The sequence below is a fragment of the Callorhinus ursinus genome, unplaced genomic scaffold, assembly GCF_003265705.2.
Source record: "Callorhinus ursinus isolate GAN/ISIS: 27379988/994484 unplaced genomic scaffold, GSC_fseal_2.0 scaffold2, whole genome shotgun sequence".
Classification (NCBI taxonomy): Eukaryota; Metazoa; Chordata; class Mammalia; order Carnivora; family Otariidae; genus Callorhinus; species Callorhinus ursinus.
The window spans coordinates 7252050-7268665 of NW_027397064.1; the positions used below are offsets into that span (position 1 = coordinate 7252050).

The following is a 16616-nucleotide window of genomic DNA, read 5'->3' on the forward strand; positions in this document are numbered from 1 at the left end:
GGACCCTGGGATCATGACCTGAGCCGAAGGCAGACGCTTAACGACTGAGCCACCCAGGTGCCCCTGGAATAGGCATTATTAATTAGCCTGGACTGACTAATCAATATAAAGAGATTGGCTAACATGGAAAATTGACATATTTTCATGGTTGTCTTTAGACCTAAGAATAGATGTTTCCTTAATGTCCTGTACAGGATATGGAGGGAAGAGTATGGAGGGGAGGGGCTGGGATATGTGGTGGGGGTGGGGTGGGGTGTGTGTCTCTGAACATGGGAGCCAACGTTCCCTGCATCCCTGAGCATGAACGCTTCTCCCACCATCTAGAGGTGGTCTCCTTCCCTTCCACTTAAGTCAGGGCTGGTTTTGTGACTTGCTTTGACCAACAATGCAATGAAAGAACGTTCTGGAACTTTGGATTCCAGGCTTTAAGAGGTCTAAAGCCTCTGGCTTCCTCTGGCTTGGGGCTTGGTTGCCAACCTCTAAGGAAGGCCAGGGTATTGGTTGGAGGCCGTGCTGAGTGAGGCGTGGGAGGGGAGGAGCACCTTGGATGGGGAGTGCGGCCAAGCACCCAGCTGAATGCAAAGCAGGAGTGAGCCGCTCCTGAGAGCTGGCCAAACTCAGCCATCCCTGAGAACCAGGAAAAATAGTAAACTGCTGTGTGAGGCCATTAAGTCTGGGTGGTGGTTTGTTAGCAGCAAATGGAGAGGTGCATACGAGGAAATCAGCAATATTGGCAGTCTTCTGTTTCATTAGGTTGCCTGGTGGGTCTCCAGATACACACTGGTCGTGAGGCTTCATCACTTATATCCTTGTGATTTATATGCAGCATTTTATATGTAGTAAACGCTTCACAGTGTAAAATATTTAATAAAAACAACTGCAATTAAACATCTTTTCACGTTTAAGCAATGACCCACTTGAATTTCCCTTACTCTGCACCGCCTGTTCATAGTCTTTGCCTATTTACCCGTTGGGTTGTTCATGTTTCATGATTTATAGGAACGTTGCATATTGAGGAAAACAGCCCTTTCTATGTCCTAGGTTTCAAAAGCATCTCCCCCAGTTTGCCCCCCCCCAAAGATCTTTTGCCTTTGTGGTGTTTGGCTGTACATAAATTAGTTTTCCATAGTCAAGTCGCAACTGGTGGGTATCATGCTTAGGTTTTTCCCTCCTCTAAAATTCCGTTAAATCATTTCTTAAGTACTTTTATTTATTTTTTTAAAGATTTATTTATTTGAGAGAGAGAGCACGAACACAAGCCAGGGGGGAGGCAGAGGGAGAGGGCGAAGCAGGCTTCCCACTGAGCAGGGAGCCCAATGTGGGACTCGATCCCAGGAGCCTGGGATCATGACCTGAGCCGAAGGCAGACGCTCAACCGACTGAGGCGCCCCTCTTAAGTACTTTTATGGCTTCATATCATCCTTAAAAACGTTGGTCTATCCAGAATTAATGTTACAGGGAAGTAGGATCCAGGTTAATTTTTGTCAAAATGGCTAGCCATTAAAAAGAACCCACACGTGCCCCCACTAAGTTTCCTTATATTTAACACAATTTCCAGGCCCTCCATTGTCCTACTGACCTTCTCCTTTGCTACCTGTAACTTCTTAATTATGGTAATTTATAATGCCTAATACCTGAAGGCTGTTCTTTCCCCTTCTGCGGACTTACCAGACCGTTCCCCATATTGACTTTCCCAAAAGAACTGTGTCAAGTTAAACAATAAATCCTATCAGTGTTTTAATTGTGATTGCATTGCGTGTAGACTGACGTCTGGGCAAGATTGCCTTTGAGAACAAGGTGTGTCTGCACTAACCTGAGTCGTTTATGTCCCTCACAGGATTATTGAGCCAGACCAGCTGCAAGGGCATAGGCAGCCACAGTCGCCCCAGGTCCCGCCTCTGGGGTCCACCCGGCCAAAGCTCTGGGCTGGCTCTCCCATCGCCTCCTTCCCTGCAGAATGCGACCCTGTGACTCAGGCCAACCTCAGCTCAGACCACCGGGATGGTTACTAATTGCCTCGAAATTGTGTGGAACACTACATCGTCCTTGTGCTTAAGGACAAGCAATAATGATGTCATCTTCCGTGTGGAACTAAATGGGGTGGTTTATGGGCACTTGAAAGCAGCATGACCTTGGGCAAGTTACTTCTGGTCTCCAAAGCCCTTCTTCCTCCTTCCTGTAAAAATGTGAATCTACCTGGCTCGACGAGGTGTGAGGACTGGGGGGTGACGGACCCTCCCTGGCTGAACCCGGCAACGGCCCCACCTCTGCCCAACCCTCCCCGCCGCTCCCAAGTCCAAGTCAGAAGTCAAAGATTTTTATTGTTCTACGGACACTTCTGAAAAGGGATCTAGTTGAGAAAATATACAAAGCATTTAAGAGTTTCATCTCCAGAGAGCACCTAAGTCTGACGGAGGCGTCGAAACCTCCTCTTCAAGGCTCAGGGCTGGGAACGGTTAGCATATTGAATGATCAGTAAAAACATGCAAAAGTGAGAAGGAAAAGGAAAAAAAGGCTGCATTCCCCCAAAGCCGAGGGGGACGGAATTTCAGAACGAGGAGGCGGTAGGGTGTACAAGTACCAGGTGGCTCTCCCTTTCCCCCACATTATCTTCTAAAACAGCTCCAAGCTTGGAGAAAGCAGCGAGCCCACCCCCTTGGCTCTGCTCAGTGCTCAGCCCCGCAGGGCTGCCCGCTGACAGGTGAGAGTGGCCCCCCCCTCTGTCCCATCCCCGTGCCATGGCCGCAGGACCCCCCGTGCTTGTGCTCCTGGGGGGGCAGGGCCGGGGGGGCCCTGGCTCCTCCCTTCTTTGGTTCCACTCGGAGAACGATTGTGCTTGGCAGACTGATCCCCACCCCTCACTCCAGGCTCCTGCTGGTGGGCTGAAGGCACTGACAAGAGCCCTGGGGGGGAGCCCCAGGACCCCATCTTCCTTTGTGCTCTGGGTGGGTCCATCCCTGGGCACACTCCCCCATCCTCAGCCCAGATCTGGGAATCTGGACATGGGACTGTCCAAGGAACAAGCCTTGTGGGACTTCCCCAGCTGTGCAGACATTTCTGAGCCCCACACCCCATCCCCGGCTGTCCCCTCGCCCAGGGCCCCCACGAGCCTGGCCTCTCTGTCCAGCCCTTCCCCTGGGCTGCCAGAGCAGCTGGGGGCCGGCCCCGGCGGGCCAGACTGCAGGACGGTGGTCACGGCAACCACCCGGTGGCGCCCTCCTGTCCCCCAGACCCGGGAGCTCGGAAGAGGTGGGGCCTCGAGAGGTCACGGCTCTGGTACGGGGAGGTGGGCAGGGCTAGAAAGGAACCAGGAGACACGTCACATCTATGGAAAGGTGTCCAAAGTACAAGCTAAGCGAGGGGAAAGAGGACAGCCAGAGTGGCCAGAAGAGAAACACGGCAGAGGGCAGGGGTGGGGCCTGGAGGGGGCGGCCCTCACACCACCCCGCAGATGAGGGTCTCCACCACGAAGGTGTTCTCGAAGTGGCGGATGGCGTTGCAGTTCTTGGCCCCTCGCTTGTTGATCCCTGGGAGGGAAGAGAGAATCTCAGTGAGGACTGTGTCCTGGCCCGGTGCTGGCTGGGCCACAGAGGCTACCAGGGGGACCTCAGGACCCTGAGAGGGGGAGGGCGCGAGGGGAGGAAGGGGTGGCCCAGGAGATGACACCCAGACTCACCCGGAGGCAGTGCACCGAAGGGGTGAGAGAGCTCAACTCAAGAGCTGGAGTCAAGACTGCCCAGCTCTGGCACCTTCCCTGCTGTGTGACCTCAGGGGTGTCACTTAACCTCTCTGTCCCTCCGTTTCCTCATCTCTCAAGGGGCAGCAAGAGTAATGATGAGGATGACGACAACTTACAGGCTCTGGGAAGGACGTAAGGAGCGTGAACCTGGGCCTGGCCCGTGGGAAGTGCTGAGTTACCACGAGCTGCTCGTAGGGCTATGGTCTGAGCTCCGGCCAGGCATGGGGGGGATGGTGGCTGTGGCCCAGAGCTCAGGGCAGGGGCCCCCATGGGTGGGGCCGGCCACTCACGCCTCCGGGTGGCCCGGCGCCGCAGCCGGTAGGTGTCCTTCCCGCTGCACAGGTGGTAGATGAAGGAGCCCAGGGCCTCCTTGTCGCTGACGTGCTCCGTCACCACCATCTCCTCCTGGATGATGTACGTCTGCGGGAGGTAGGTCCCTCTCTGCGGAGGGGGGCGGCCGCAGTGCCGGGTCAGCATGCACGGCTCTCCCACCTCGGGCTCCCCTGCCCGCCGCCCGCTCCCCTCACCGCTGTCCTGCTCACTCGGAGTCCCCCGCCACCTGAAGTGCTGTCCACCCCCGCCCGCCTCCCCATCCACAGCCGCCGGGGCTCGCCCTTCGGACGCGCCCGGGCAGTTTCTGGTTGCGCCCTGGTGCTGCATGTGGGGGAGTCTGGTCTCCCTCCCCAAGGGGGGGGTGTGCTGCTGGGAGGGGGGTTCCCTGCACTGCCAACGGTGGGGGGGCCTGGCCTAGGGGGCTAAGGAAGCTGGGCTCTTCGTGAGAGAGGGAGGGAGGCAGAGCACGGTAGGGAGAAGAAAAGGAGGGGCGTTGACTCTGGGCGCGGGGGAAGGAAGATGGAGGAGCAGGGGCCAATCTGGGGTGCTGGGCCCAGCTGACAGCAACACTCCCACCGCAGGACCCTCCCTTGCCCCAGGCCTGGCGTCCACGGGGGAGCGCCGCGAGATGCCACGAGGGCTCCTGCTCACCTTCACGTTCATGAGGAGCTCCCAGAAATTTCGGGGGGGCAGCACAATGGTGGTGTTGAGCTCGATAACATAGCACTTGTCCAGGGAGATGTCATGGTAGGCGGTGAGCCCCTGAGCGGGAGGAGGGGCCGTGTCAGGCTCTGCAGGTGAGCGCCTGGCCCCGGCGGGCCCCTCGGGCCACCAGAGCCACCAGCCCGCCGTGCCAGTGTCACGCGCCCCCAATTCCTGCGCCTCGCCTCGCCCGTGTCTGAGGGAGCTTCCACGCACTACATGAAAAACACCAAGTGTCCAGCGCCTCAGCTGTTATGAGGGCCCTTCTCTGCGGTCACAGAGCTGAGGTGTGGGGAAGACAGTGATGTTCCAAGTGCGCATTTCATCACCCCTGTGAGGTCCTGTCATCCCTGCGGACAGCCTGGAGCCTCAGCAAGAGATGCTCCAACCCTGGCTCCCTGTGGGCTTCAGCGACAAGAGTGTCCAGGATACAGAGCGAAGGGATCCTTCTGGAGAATCCCTAGGAAGCTCTTGGAACCAAGTACGGGGGACAGACAGCTGGGGAGTCTGTGTTTCACTAGCCTTAAAACTGTTGCTGGCAACGGAAGTGCGACAGTTTTGAGGGGGGCTTAGTCCGTTAAGCGGCTGCCTTCTGCTCAGGTCATGGTCTCGGGGTCCTGGGATCGAGTCCTGTGGGCTCCCTGCTTGGCCGAGAGTCTGTTTCTCCCTCTCCCGCTGCCCCTCCCCCACCCCTGCTCGTGCTCTCTCTCAAATAAATAAAATCTAAAAAAAAAAAAAGTGCAAAGGATGGTTACCTCTTGGGAGGGGGTACGGACTGGGGGGAGGGGCACAAGGGAACCTTCTGGGGTGCTGGCAAAATTCCAAATCTTGATCTGGGTGGCACTGCACGTAGCCTCTGGCAAAATCCACCAAGCTGTACACTTAATGCACTTGATGGCAGGAATGCTACACCTCCGGAAAACGTCAACACAAAATACCCAGTTTTAAAAGGAACACTGGCCTAGCCCGTGATGGCCAGTGTCTGCAGCGGTCAGGTGGCCGAGGAGAAAATCCACCATGGCTGGCTCACGTTCAGTGATAAACACTGCCTCTATAACAAAAGCAGGGTCTTTAAAATCCTGAGCAACCTAACCCGCCGTCTATTACACATACTTGCCATTACACAGTACATACTCAAAGGAGGTACTAGGGACACTGGCCTCCTTTCGCTCCTGTTCTCCTTTCTCATGACCCCTGGTGGAAGGGGGGCTCTGGGTCCTCAGGACACCCTTCCACCACTCCTGTCCCAGCCCCGGCCGGCCTCACCCGCTGGAAGTCATGAATGATGTCTGCGGGGTCACCGCCGCCGAACTGGGGCACCGGCACATTGATGCGCTCATAGTTCTCTTCGAGGTAGATCTTCACGTCCTCCTCCAGCTCCATCCGCGTGCGGACCTGGGAGGACAGGGAGTCCTCGTAGAGAACCCCACAGTGGAAGAAGTTGTCTCGGGCCAGCTGGGGGGGGAGGTTGGAGAGAGAGACAGACTGGTCACGCAGCGCCCTCAGCACAGCCACCCTGCTGACCCCACCGCGCCATGACCCCAGGGCCTTGGCAAGAGGGAAGGGTGGGACAATGAAACCCATTTCACAGATGGAGAAACTGAGAAACATAGGGAGTCAGGGAGAGGGAGGGTAAGCCGGCTCTCCTGGGTCCGAGGTGGACAACTTCCTTGACTCTCAGGGGCAAACAGAGGAGCCCCAGATTGAACTGTGGGTCCCTGTGGGGTGTCCAGGAGGCAGCTCCGTGTCCAACCTCACACAGGTCCCACTACCTTCCCTGGACCCTGTGCCCCTTGAGCAGTCCTGCCAAACACTGAGCCCCTATGTGAACAGCCAGCCGCATTGCCCCCTCATCAAGGGTGGGGAGGCATGTGACATGACTGAGGCCAAGCGGCTGAGCACGTGGACCAATGTGCCCACCTTGTCCCTCTCCAGGGGCCCCCAGATCTGTGCGCAGACTACTGGCCTGCCATCAGCAGAACTGCCCTTTCTCTGTTTTCGTGTGAGCTCTCCCAGGGGGATGAATCATCACACACGAATCATACTGTCCAGGGCACAGATTCGGAGGCTGCTCTGAGGTGCCCCCATTTCCCAGCAAGTGGGGTGGGGTGAGGAGCCCCAGGAGAGCACAAGTTGGGGCTGGGAAGAGAGGGGACCAGGAGCTAGAGCAGGAGGGTCCCAGGGTGCTCAGGAAGGGCCCGCGGGAGGGGGAAGATGGGGAGAGGTGGGAGGACATGCCAAACAAAAGGGAAGTCGGCAGGTGTGTGGAAGCTGAGGTTTCCAGGGAAAAGTCACATGGAATACAAAAACTCTTCAGTAATTTCCATCACGGAAAAAACAAAGTAACAAAGCTAAAAATCATTGCTTGAGGGTGGGAAGAGGTCACTTGGTCTCACATGACTGGCAATTCCCAGCTTCTCTGTCACTCAGAAATTCCCTGTGCATTGCACTTAACGATTATTCCTTTGAGCTTTAACTGAACTACCTTGGTGGCACCGTCTCCCGCCCCAGGTCTGGACTGGTCACAAGGTCACCGTGACCATGACCGGTTCTCCTGCCAGCTGCAGGCCCCGACTGGCAGTGTGAGCACCTAACTGGGGTGCCAGCATGGGTGGAGGCCACCCCTTGCAGGAGGAAGTGCTGGTGGGTCTGTCCATTAACCCACTGTCTACCCTCCTTGTTTTATAATCCAAATAAACGTCCGAGGAACGCAAATTCTTAAAGCATGACCCCTGGGCACAGGGTCCGGCTCTGGAGGGATCACAGAGTTCCGATTTCTGCTGGATCTGAGTTTCTGGTGAAAACCCTCCAGGGTGACAGTGTGGGAAGGGGCCACAGATTCCCATCCCGGGCCCCCCACTGCTAACTGTGCTCCTGGAAGAGTTCCCGGTTGGGCGTCAGCTGGGTCTGAAGGCAGGTGAGGGCAGTCTGCCAGGGTCCGCGGGAGTCAGAAGATGGGGCCCTGCTCCCCCCTCCAGGCAAGGGGCCAGGTAGGCTGGCGCGTACCCAGGGGAGGCCCCATGGAGGGAGCACGCAGGGCTTCTGGGCTTGGCTGGGCACCCACTCCCACCCGGGGGCAGGTCACCTGCCACCCCTCCCCTCACAAGCCCCAAGCACCTGGCTCTCAGCCGCTCCCGCCACATCCCTGCAAGTCTCTCTAAACAGCACCTTTCCCTGAGCCCCGTGCCTCCCTTCCCGAATGGCCTCACCTGTGCAAGGAAGAAGTATCTGTAGATGTAGACGGAGGCGAACACGAGGCCCATGAGCAACACGACCATGCCCATTGACAGGTAGCACACGCCGCCTACAGAGCTCCCCTTCTTGTAGCGCTGCGGGGGGGCCCGCTCCTCCTGTGGATTGCAGGGCCGGCTCAGCCAGGTGGTGGTCCCGTACCTCCCAGAATCCTCCCGTCCCTTTCCCAAAGGAGACCTCACCCTGGGGGCAGGGACTGAGCCTTGGGACAAGGTGGGGGGGCATGTTGGGGACACACAGCATCATCTGGAAGGAATGCCTTGTCAGGGCCTCTCCGGTCTCCACCCAGGTAAAGATAAACTGAGACCCACATCGAAGCCACGCAGAATGACCCCCTGGGAGCAGGCCCATCTGCATCACCCAGGCCTTTCGTCCTCTTCATTATCCCAGCTGTGACTACAGTGTCACTCTCTTAAACACAGAATGGGGGAAGCAGAGACATGGCCTTAATAATTGCACCAGACCCAGGAACCTGTAGGAATTGGGGTGCACTGGGGAGCTGCTGCTCTGGGCAATGGGGAGCCAGGGAAGGCTTCGGATCCACCCAAAGGTGGCAGTGCACAGGGTGGACAGGAACCGGGGCAGTGGGAGGTGGCTTCTGGGCTCCACCAGGAAGGCTGTGGCAGGGAACGGTCACTGGCTGAGGGAGACAGAGGTCCCAGGAAGCCCACGGGGTCCGGGCACGGTGCTGATCTCCCTCCGGCCAGGCAGCCCTGAGCCTGCGATTCCCGCCGGGCACAGCTCCACCTGCCGGGGAGCAGCCACGGCCCCCCGGCAGCGTCAAGCAGGCTGTCAGGAGTGGAGCCTGAAGGGTGAAGTCTGGAGGCTTCCAGAAGCCGGGGCACTTCTGCCAGGAGGGAAATGTGGCCGCAGTGGCAGTGGCTGCCGTCAGAGAGGCCAGGGCAGGAGGCTCCTGGAAAAAGTCTGCTCTGGGGAGCCAGACGGGCTCATGGCAGTAGCCTCGGGGCTGCCAAGCAGCTGTAAGTCAAACGGACCTTACTCCGGGCACACACGTCTGGGCTGGCGGACCACGGTGTGTGTGTCGATCTCACTGCTCCACCCGGAGCTCTGGCCTAGGAGTGTCATGATTCAGGCTCTTCAGGAGCTAGGTGACCTGGGCCATCTCTCATGTCTGTTCGTGCCCCCCCCCCCGACCCCCCTCCCCCGCCCGAACCCAGGCCCTCACCTATCCTGGGAGCTGTTGCAGGAACCCAGGTCTGCCTCTGCCACCACTGTCCCCATTCAATCCTTCCTCCATGGGGTCCAGATACAGTCAGGGTGAGGGCAGAGTCCAGTCCCAAAGACCCCCAGCCTCCAGGAGCTGAGGCAGTGTAGGGGAAGGGAAGGAGCTCCTGCCTGGAGGCCAGAAGCTTCTCACTCCACAGGGGCCACGAACTGCCGGCTTAGCCCGCTTTGTGCCATGTGTCCTCTCTCCCTTTACTCTGGGGGCTGGGGACCCAGCTCAGGTCCTAGTTACCTCGGACAGATAGGCCCTTATCTCAGCACGGGAGGCCTGGCCTCGGGGTGGGGCATGGGGCCCAGGCCTCGGGGAGCAATGGGGAGTACCATCAGAGGGGCAAATGCCTCCCTGCTTGGGGCTCTCCTACTCACCCATACCCAGGAAAAGGACAAAAGCCCCTGGAGGCCCCTCCCCCTCCCCGGGCACATCCATCACCAGACCAGCTAGCCCCCAGACTCTGCACCATGGGACACAGAGGTGCCCTGGCCCACCCTGCTCCCCAACACCCCCGTCTGCCCTCCAGGGAGCTCACCTGGCAGGGGTGGGAGGCCAAACCCCCTGCCTCAAACTCACCAGCTGAGCGCTGGGGCTCCCACCAACTCAGCCCTGCCGCGGGGGGCCTGTGATCAAGACCAGAGAGGCACCCACCTGGCTGGCATCTGCTTAGGGAACCCTGGGGTTCCCTAACCAAGGTCCCACGGGGACAGTTGCTGTCTCGGGGGGGGGAGCCCACGAGGAGCAAGCCACCCAGGGGCTCCTGCAGATGAGGTGGTGGCCTTTCTGCTCCTCCAGAGTCCTGAGTGGGTCCCAAAGAACCATGGCTGACCTGGGAGACAGGCCGGGCTGCCTGCACCAGCTGTGGATCCTGCCCCTGGGGAGGGACATTTTGGTGCAGTGGGGTGAGCGGTCCCTGGAAGTTGAGCGGGGCCCCAGCAGGCACTAGGACCCCCCCTAGGGGAGCACTGCAACCCCCACCCGCCAGCTTCTCTCTGGAAATGTGAAGTCACAGGGATTAAAGGAGACAAAGAATCTGAAAGGCCTTTGTCAAGGATGAAGTGCTAGATAAAAATAGCAGATCTTTCTCAGCTGAGCTTCTCCTTTGCAGGGCCAAGGCCCTGGACAGCTGTTGAGGCTGCACACTGGCCATGCTTTCGCTCCTGCATTCAGGAAAGCCAGAGAGGCAAGCTTGTGAGAACTGTTTTTAAAAAAGAACAAAACAAAACAAAACAAAACAAAGTCATCGGGCCACAAGCGAGAGAGCCTCGGGGGCCTCAGAGCCTGCTCCTCGGCTGAGGTTCACAGACAAGGAGGCCTCTGGTTTTTAAGGCGGTTTTAATGTGGCCTTTCTGCTTCGGGCTGGGGGAGGTGTTTTTAAGGGCCTGGGGAGGGGGTGGGCACGGGGGTGGCTATGTGGCTGAGGAGAAAACGGCCTCTAGGGGGTCCCCTGGGTACCACCCTGCGTCCTTACTCTGTGGGGGTCACGAGGAAGGCTGAGGACCCCCCACCTGTCCTAGATGTGCAGTGGACATGCCCCTCACGCGTCTGGGGCTAACACAGCTCCTGATCCCACCCCCTACTGCACACCTGAGGCTCAGCTGCCCTGCTCCGCCCCCCGCAGCCTGCGCCCTGCTGGAAGGCAAAGCAGGACCAGAGCTTGCCAGGAGGCAGACGGGGAGCCATGGACGTCCCTGCTTCGAGGAAAAAGGGACTTTAGACACCAAGCCCCACACAGGAGGGAGGGCCCCTCAATCCTGCCCGGAAGCTGTCACTGCTTACTGGGCCCCACACCACCCAACAGAGAACCTGGGGATTCCTGGCTGTCCCTGGAGAAGCCTGCTTCCTGAGACACCCCCAGCTGCTTCCCCTGTCATGCTGGAGACCCAGGGAAATGCCACCCCCTCCCCCATGGAGCAGCCAGGCCTTTGGGGGGGCTTCCATTTAGAAAGTAGAAAAACACTGCCTACTGTTTCCAAGGCAACTGGGCTTTCTGAGCAAAGTGCCTCGCTGAGCACTCGTGTGGGGCACGTGAGCCGGCCGGCCAGGGGGCCGAAAGGGGCCTGGGCCTCCCCTACCCGTTGCACTGAGGCCCGCAATGGCTCATTAAATGGGTTAGCAAAGCCAGGGCCACAGCGGTCAAGGGGAGCCCAGCCAACTGGAGCATTAACTCAGCGGACTCCCACGGCTCCTGGGGAGCCCCCCAGCTACAGTTCCTCGGTAACAATGATGTCCAAATTAACTGCAAGCCGATTAAACTACAATTGCAGGCTGCTGGGAGGAGGTTGGCAGGGAGCCAGAAATGCACTTGCTGCAGCCCAGGCTGACAGCTGGAGGGGGAGGGGTTCTTGCCTGGCCTTCCTCGCTTTCCCAGGCTGCAGAACAGGTTCAAGGTCACCAATGTGTTGTGTGTGTGAGAGAGACAGACAGACAGCCCAAGTGGGGCTGGGGGGAGTGGGCATCGGAGCACACAGAACTGGGTGAACTGTGGCCAGGTGAGGGCACAATAGGCCCAGACCGCTGGGTAGGTTCCCCCAGGGAGTCATGGAACCCCATTCCTGTTGTGCGGCTTGGCGGCTTGGGCTCACGCCGGGCGAGGAACCGCATGGACCCCCCAGAACTCCCGCACCACCCTCTGCTCTGAGTCTATTCGGTTCCTGACAGTCAAGATGAGACTCCAGAGAACAAAGGCTCCGAAGGACGAGCAGCAAAGCGGGCTGCTGGAAGAGCTCTCCTGGGGGACAAACTTGGAGAGTGTGTTTGTGTGTTGGGGGGTGGGTAGCCAGGCTGCGCTTCCATGATTTTACCATAAACAGTTTTTTTTCTATGAGGAACTCAGCCTCCCTGGCAGTTGCTGACAGCCTTGAAACATGCAAGGACCGGCCCAGAAGAGCAAAGAGAAAAGAGAAGGAAATAGGGAACAGAAAAGCCATCGTGGTGTGTTCAAAAGCACAAGCCCCCCTGGGAAGGCCCAGGGCTGGCCAGGGACGGGATGCCCGGAAGCACCCCCCGCCCACCCTGCCCTGGGGCAGGACCAGGGGCAGGACCAGGGGCAGGACCACCTTCCTACAAAGGTCCCTCACTGGGGCAGCAGGTACCGGGGCACTCGGGCAGAAGCACTCCACGCCTGGCCAGGCCCGCCTTCCCGGCTGGCAGGGGACCCTCCCCCAACCACTCCGGGAGACCCAGCTCCCTCCCACCAACGGCCTGAGGCCAGGACGCTGAAAGTGAAATTTGATCCCCAGGTATGCAGGCTGGGGGAGGGGGCGACGCAGGAGCCATTAATCAAAGGCAAAGCCAAGGAGAAAATTAGCCGGCGCTGAAGAGAGGATGGTATTGAACATCTCTGTCTCTCTCCTCTTGCAGGCCCCCAAGCCCATCTGCAGCCCCCCAGCTCAGTCCGGTCTGCACATGCCTACACCTGGCTGTGTGTGCGCGCGCACGCGCGTGTGCATGCGTGCACTCAGGCACAGGCAGATGGAGGGGAGAGTGGAGCTGGGTGGAGAGGTGCAGGGCTGGCCAGGAGTAGGCCTCCAAAGGGGAAGAAGGATCTAGCCAGCGCGTGCTAAGAGGGGATGCTTCCCGGGCTGCCCACTTTCCAGGCTGGCTTCTGGCCAGTCGCCCATCAGCACAGGCTTCTCATTACCTCCGAGGCAAGCGCCAAGAGGAGGGTGGGCAGCTGGAGGCCCAGCTGGGCCCCCACCCCCATCCCTTCCCGGCCCACTGAGGCACTTCCTCCCAGCAGCAGGTCTGGGGACAGAATCCTCCTTGTATTTGAGTTTTTGGTCAGAGGCAGGGGGGAGCCCCGCCGTGAGGGTGCTGCGCTGCCTCACCCTGGCCCCCAGGGGCTGCACGCAGGTGGACATTTCATGGAACAGCCACAGGGCAGCTCACTGCTGAGGGCATTCACAGGCCCATTCCCTAAGTGCTCCTTCCAGGGCTTTATATCTGATTTTTGAGCCCAGCTCAGTAACCAAGGAGGGTTCTCAGGTCCCCTTCAGCCAGAAGAAACCTTCTAATAAGTCTTCCTCTGCGTCCCCATCAGCATGGGGCAAACCTCAAATGCTCTGTCTTGATAAAGGAGAAGGCTGGGCCTCCCAGTCCACCCACCATCTGCTTCAGTGCCCTATTAAACGGTGGCCCTCTGTCTGAATGCTTGACACCTGCTGTGCTCACCGCCAGAGGCAGGAGAGGGAGGCTCCATCCGCACCCTGGTTACTGGACACGAGAATGTGCCCCTTGGCCAGGTGAGGGCACAATAGGCCCAGAGCAGTGAACTCTCCCCCCACCCCCTCCAATTCCAGTAGGCGACTGGCAGAACTGACACGGAACATCCAAAGCCCCCTCTGCATCACCTCAAGGCCTTGGGGAGCTATGATCATTTACTGATATGCAGTTGTGTCCTAGAGGTACCAGGATTTTAATCCTCCCACTCCGTGCCAAATTAAGACAGCCAGGGGACTCTGTGCAACTAACAAGGTTTGGGAGGCAGGCTCACGGCCATTACAGACAGCATCGGGAAGATGTTGGTATTTCCATTTCACGCTGGGTGAGGGGGAAGAGAAGATGCTGGCTTTCAGCGCCAGAAGCTGGATATCAGTTATTACCCAGGTGATGCGGGCACCTGCCATCCAACCCCACGCCATTGGCATGGAGAACGTGCCACTCCTGTGAAATCTGGTGGACCTTCTCAGGGTTTGAATTACATCCTCCTACTGCCTGGTTGGTCCTCCCTTCTGCTGGAATCCTACAGCCCTCAGAGGCAGGGTCTGAATTCCAGGCCTGAGCTGGGGAGCAGGCCCTGGGAGAAGAAAGAGGTAAGGTCCCAGCCCTGCTCCCTCCCTGGGCTGAGAGGAGCAGAGGAAGCTGGTTCCTTGGTGAAGGAAGGAAGGAAGCTTGAAGAGACCCTTGCAAACTTTTAAAGCTGCAGACCATGGTCTTCAAATATGGAATGCCCCCTGCCCATTTAACATTAGATGAAGATGGAGTTGCTCTGGCTGGGTGTGCATAGCAACCCCCAACCCAGCCCAGGTGGTCCTGGATGATGCAGTGACCACATCCGGACAGGGGAGGGCTCCTCGGTGCATTCCTCACTCAGGGTCTTTGCTCAGGATGTGACACCACCCACCTCTGAGGCCCCTCTCAAGTGTCCCCTCTTTCTCCGCCTGCACACACACCGCCACCCCCCCCCCCCCCGTAATACTCCGGGCAAGGTTGAATCTGAGCCACAAAACTTGAGGAAGGACCTGGCGCTGAGAAAGAGCCATCAGAAGCCCGCAGCGGGCAGAGAAGGGGAGTGGACAAAGACTTTGGAAGTCCAGTCTAGATGCGACCGCTTGGTGCACCCCAAGACCGCCAGAGACTAGGGCTACGTGGACACCTTTGCCGGAGCACAATACAGCCTGGCTGGACCTCCTCCCCTCCCCGCCCGCCACGCGTCCTGCCCTCTCCGGGTCAGACTCCACGCAGCTCAGACAGTTTTCCACTGGCGGAAATGCCTTCTCTCCCCCCGCGGCCGGCGGGAAGGGGGAGGAGGGGGGAGGACGCCGGAGGGGGCGGAGTGCACCGAGGCCCGCCCCCACAAAGAGCCTCCGGGATGCGGGAGGGCACCGGAGCAGTGGGAGAGCCTCCCTGCGGGATGGAGGGAGCTGAGCAGAGCGAGAGCCCGGAGGGGAAGGAAGAGGGGAGCAGGGAGGTCCAGAAGGCAGGGGGTGGGGTGAGATCTGGGCACCTGGCCTTAGAACCTCGAACCTCGAACCTCAAACCTCAATCCCGGACAGGCAGCCCGGCCGGTCCTGGTTTATTTCCATTTTCTGGTCCACCAATTCAGGTGCAGACCAGCAGCACATTCCCCGCCCCCCGCAGCCCCCCGTTTGGGACGAAATCAACGGCCCCTCCCCCTTCGTTGGCACCGGACTCTCTCCCCCCCCCGCCCTCCCCCCAGCCATTCCCCACCAATCCTGACCCATCTCCCTACTTTGGGGAAACAACGTCCAACCCTCCTCCCATCCCCCACCTGGGGTTCGACTCTCGGCCCCTCCCCCTTGATTAGAAACAGACGCATACCCTCCACCAGCATTCCTCCAACTTCTTACCGGCCCCTTCCCCAGTCTTGGGGCCAGCCACTTAGGGCCCCTCCACTTTGGGAGGAGACCTCGAGCGCTTCCCCACCTGGGGACCAGCGACTCGGACCCCTCCCACTCTTCGGACTTTTGCTTTTGGCGGCCGCTTTAGGAGAGGACCCAAGCCCTCTCCCCACTTTGGGATGGAGGGCCCATTCCGGACCCTCACTCTCTCCGGTCACGGCTCCGGGACCCCGATGCGACTCGAACAGTTCCCGGGGCCGTTGGGGCGCCCCTCGCCCCCCCGACTCCAGCCTGAGACCCCCGGCCCCTCTTACCCGAGCGGGCGTCAGCAGGATCTCGGCGGCCGGGGCCGGGGCCGCGGCCGAAGCCTTATCGGCCTTGTCGCCCTTGATGCCGGCCACGGCGGGCTGGAAGCTGATCTTCACCATGGCTGCCCCCGGCCGCGCGTCCGCCCGTGCAGCCTCTGCCCGTGCAGCCTCTGCCCGAGCAGCCGCGATCTGGGCGACCGCCGCTCCCCGCTCTGCAGGCACCGGAAGTTTGGCTGGTGTTCGCGTCCCTTTCCCTAACCCCGCCTCTAGTCCGCCCCGCCCCCCCCCTCCAGAGGAGGGCCTCGGCGCCCGCCGCGCCTGCGCCCCCTTCCCAACCCCCGGGGCGCGCAGTGACCCCCGTGGGGCGCGCCGCTCCCACCGAAGGAGGGCTGAGGTTTGCTCACACACTCAGCCACTCACTCAGTCACTCGCTCACTCACTCACTCCATTCATCCACCCACCATCCGTCCGTCCGTCCATCCATCCATCCATCCATCCCTCCATCCATCCCTCCATCCAATCAGGCATGGACTCAGCCCCTTTCGCAGCCTTATCCCTTCCAGCTTCCTCGCCAAGACCAGCGTCCCCATAACACTGTCTTTGTTAAAAGAGTGTTCGTCCGGCAAATACAGCTTCCAGACAAATTCCTCATCTCCCCGCCCCCACTTCATACCCTCCTCTTTGGAAATGCTGGTGCCTCCGCTACACCTGCTCTCATTGCTCCCTCCCACCGGTCCTGGGCCCAGGAGGGGGCTTCAAGGCCAGGTGCCTAACTGCCTGCATCCTGCATCCATCCACATCTCTTTCATATTCCATCATCCTTTTTCCTTCATTTTTCATTCCTGTAGAAACTTCCTGAGGGTCTCTGGGGATACGTGCTAAGGATGCTGGGAGTAGAGAAACGAGGGCAGGCTGCGGCCTCAGTTAGTGAGTGACCAGCCCTGTGGCCCGTTTCTCCCCTA

The 16616-nt window shown here is 59.3% G+C and overlaps 1 protein-coding gene across 1 annotated transcript; it reads right to left on the reverse strand.

Moving 5' to 3' along the window:
- Positions 1-2301: 2301 nt before the first annotated feature.
- On the reverse strand, positions 2302-15897 carry ITM2C (integral membrane protein 2C). The gene is made up of 6 exons (XM_025889861.2): positions 15661-15897; positions 7984-8124; positions 6041-6229; positions 4724-4834; positions 4030-4180; positions 2302-3527 (listed from the first exon to the last, which is right to left on the reverse strand). The coding sequence occupies exons 1-6, from the start codon at positions 15772-15774 to the stop codon at positions 3436-3438; spliced, it is 798 nt and encodes a 265-aa protein (XP_025745646.1). The 5' UTR covers positions 15775-15897; the 3' UTR covers positions 2302-3435.
- Between the last annotated feature and the right edge of the window lie 719 nt (positions 15898-16616).

Excerpts from the sequence above, each read along its gene's own strand:
- ITM2C (XM_025889861.2), bottom strand. The coding sequence starts at position 15,774 with ATGGTGAAGATCAGCTTCCAGCCCGCCGTGGCCGGCATCAAGGGCGAC. Across the intron at positions 8,125-15,660 it reads TCCTGCTGACGCCCGCTCGG|GAGGAGCGGGCCCCCCCGCA; the intron begins GTAAGAGGGGCC and ends TGCAATCCACAG. Across the intron at positions 4,835-6,040 it reads TCATTCATGACTTCCAGCGG|GGGCTCACCGCCTACCATGA; the intron begins GTGAGGCCGGCC and ends CCTCCCGCTCAG.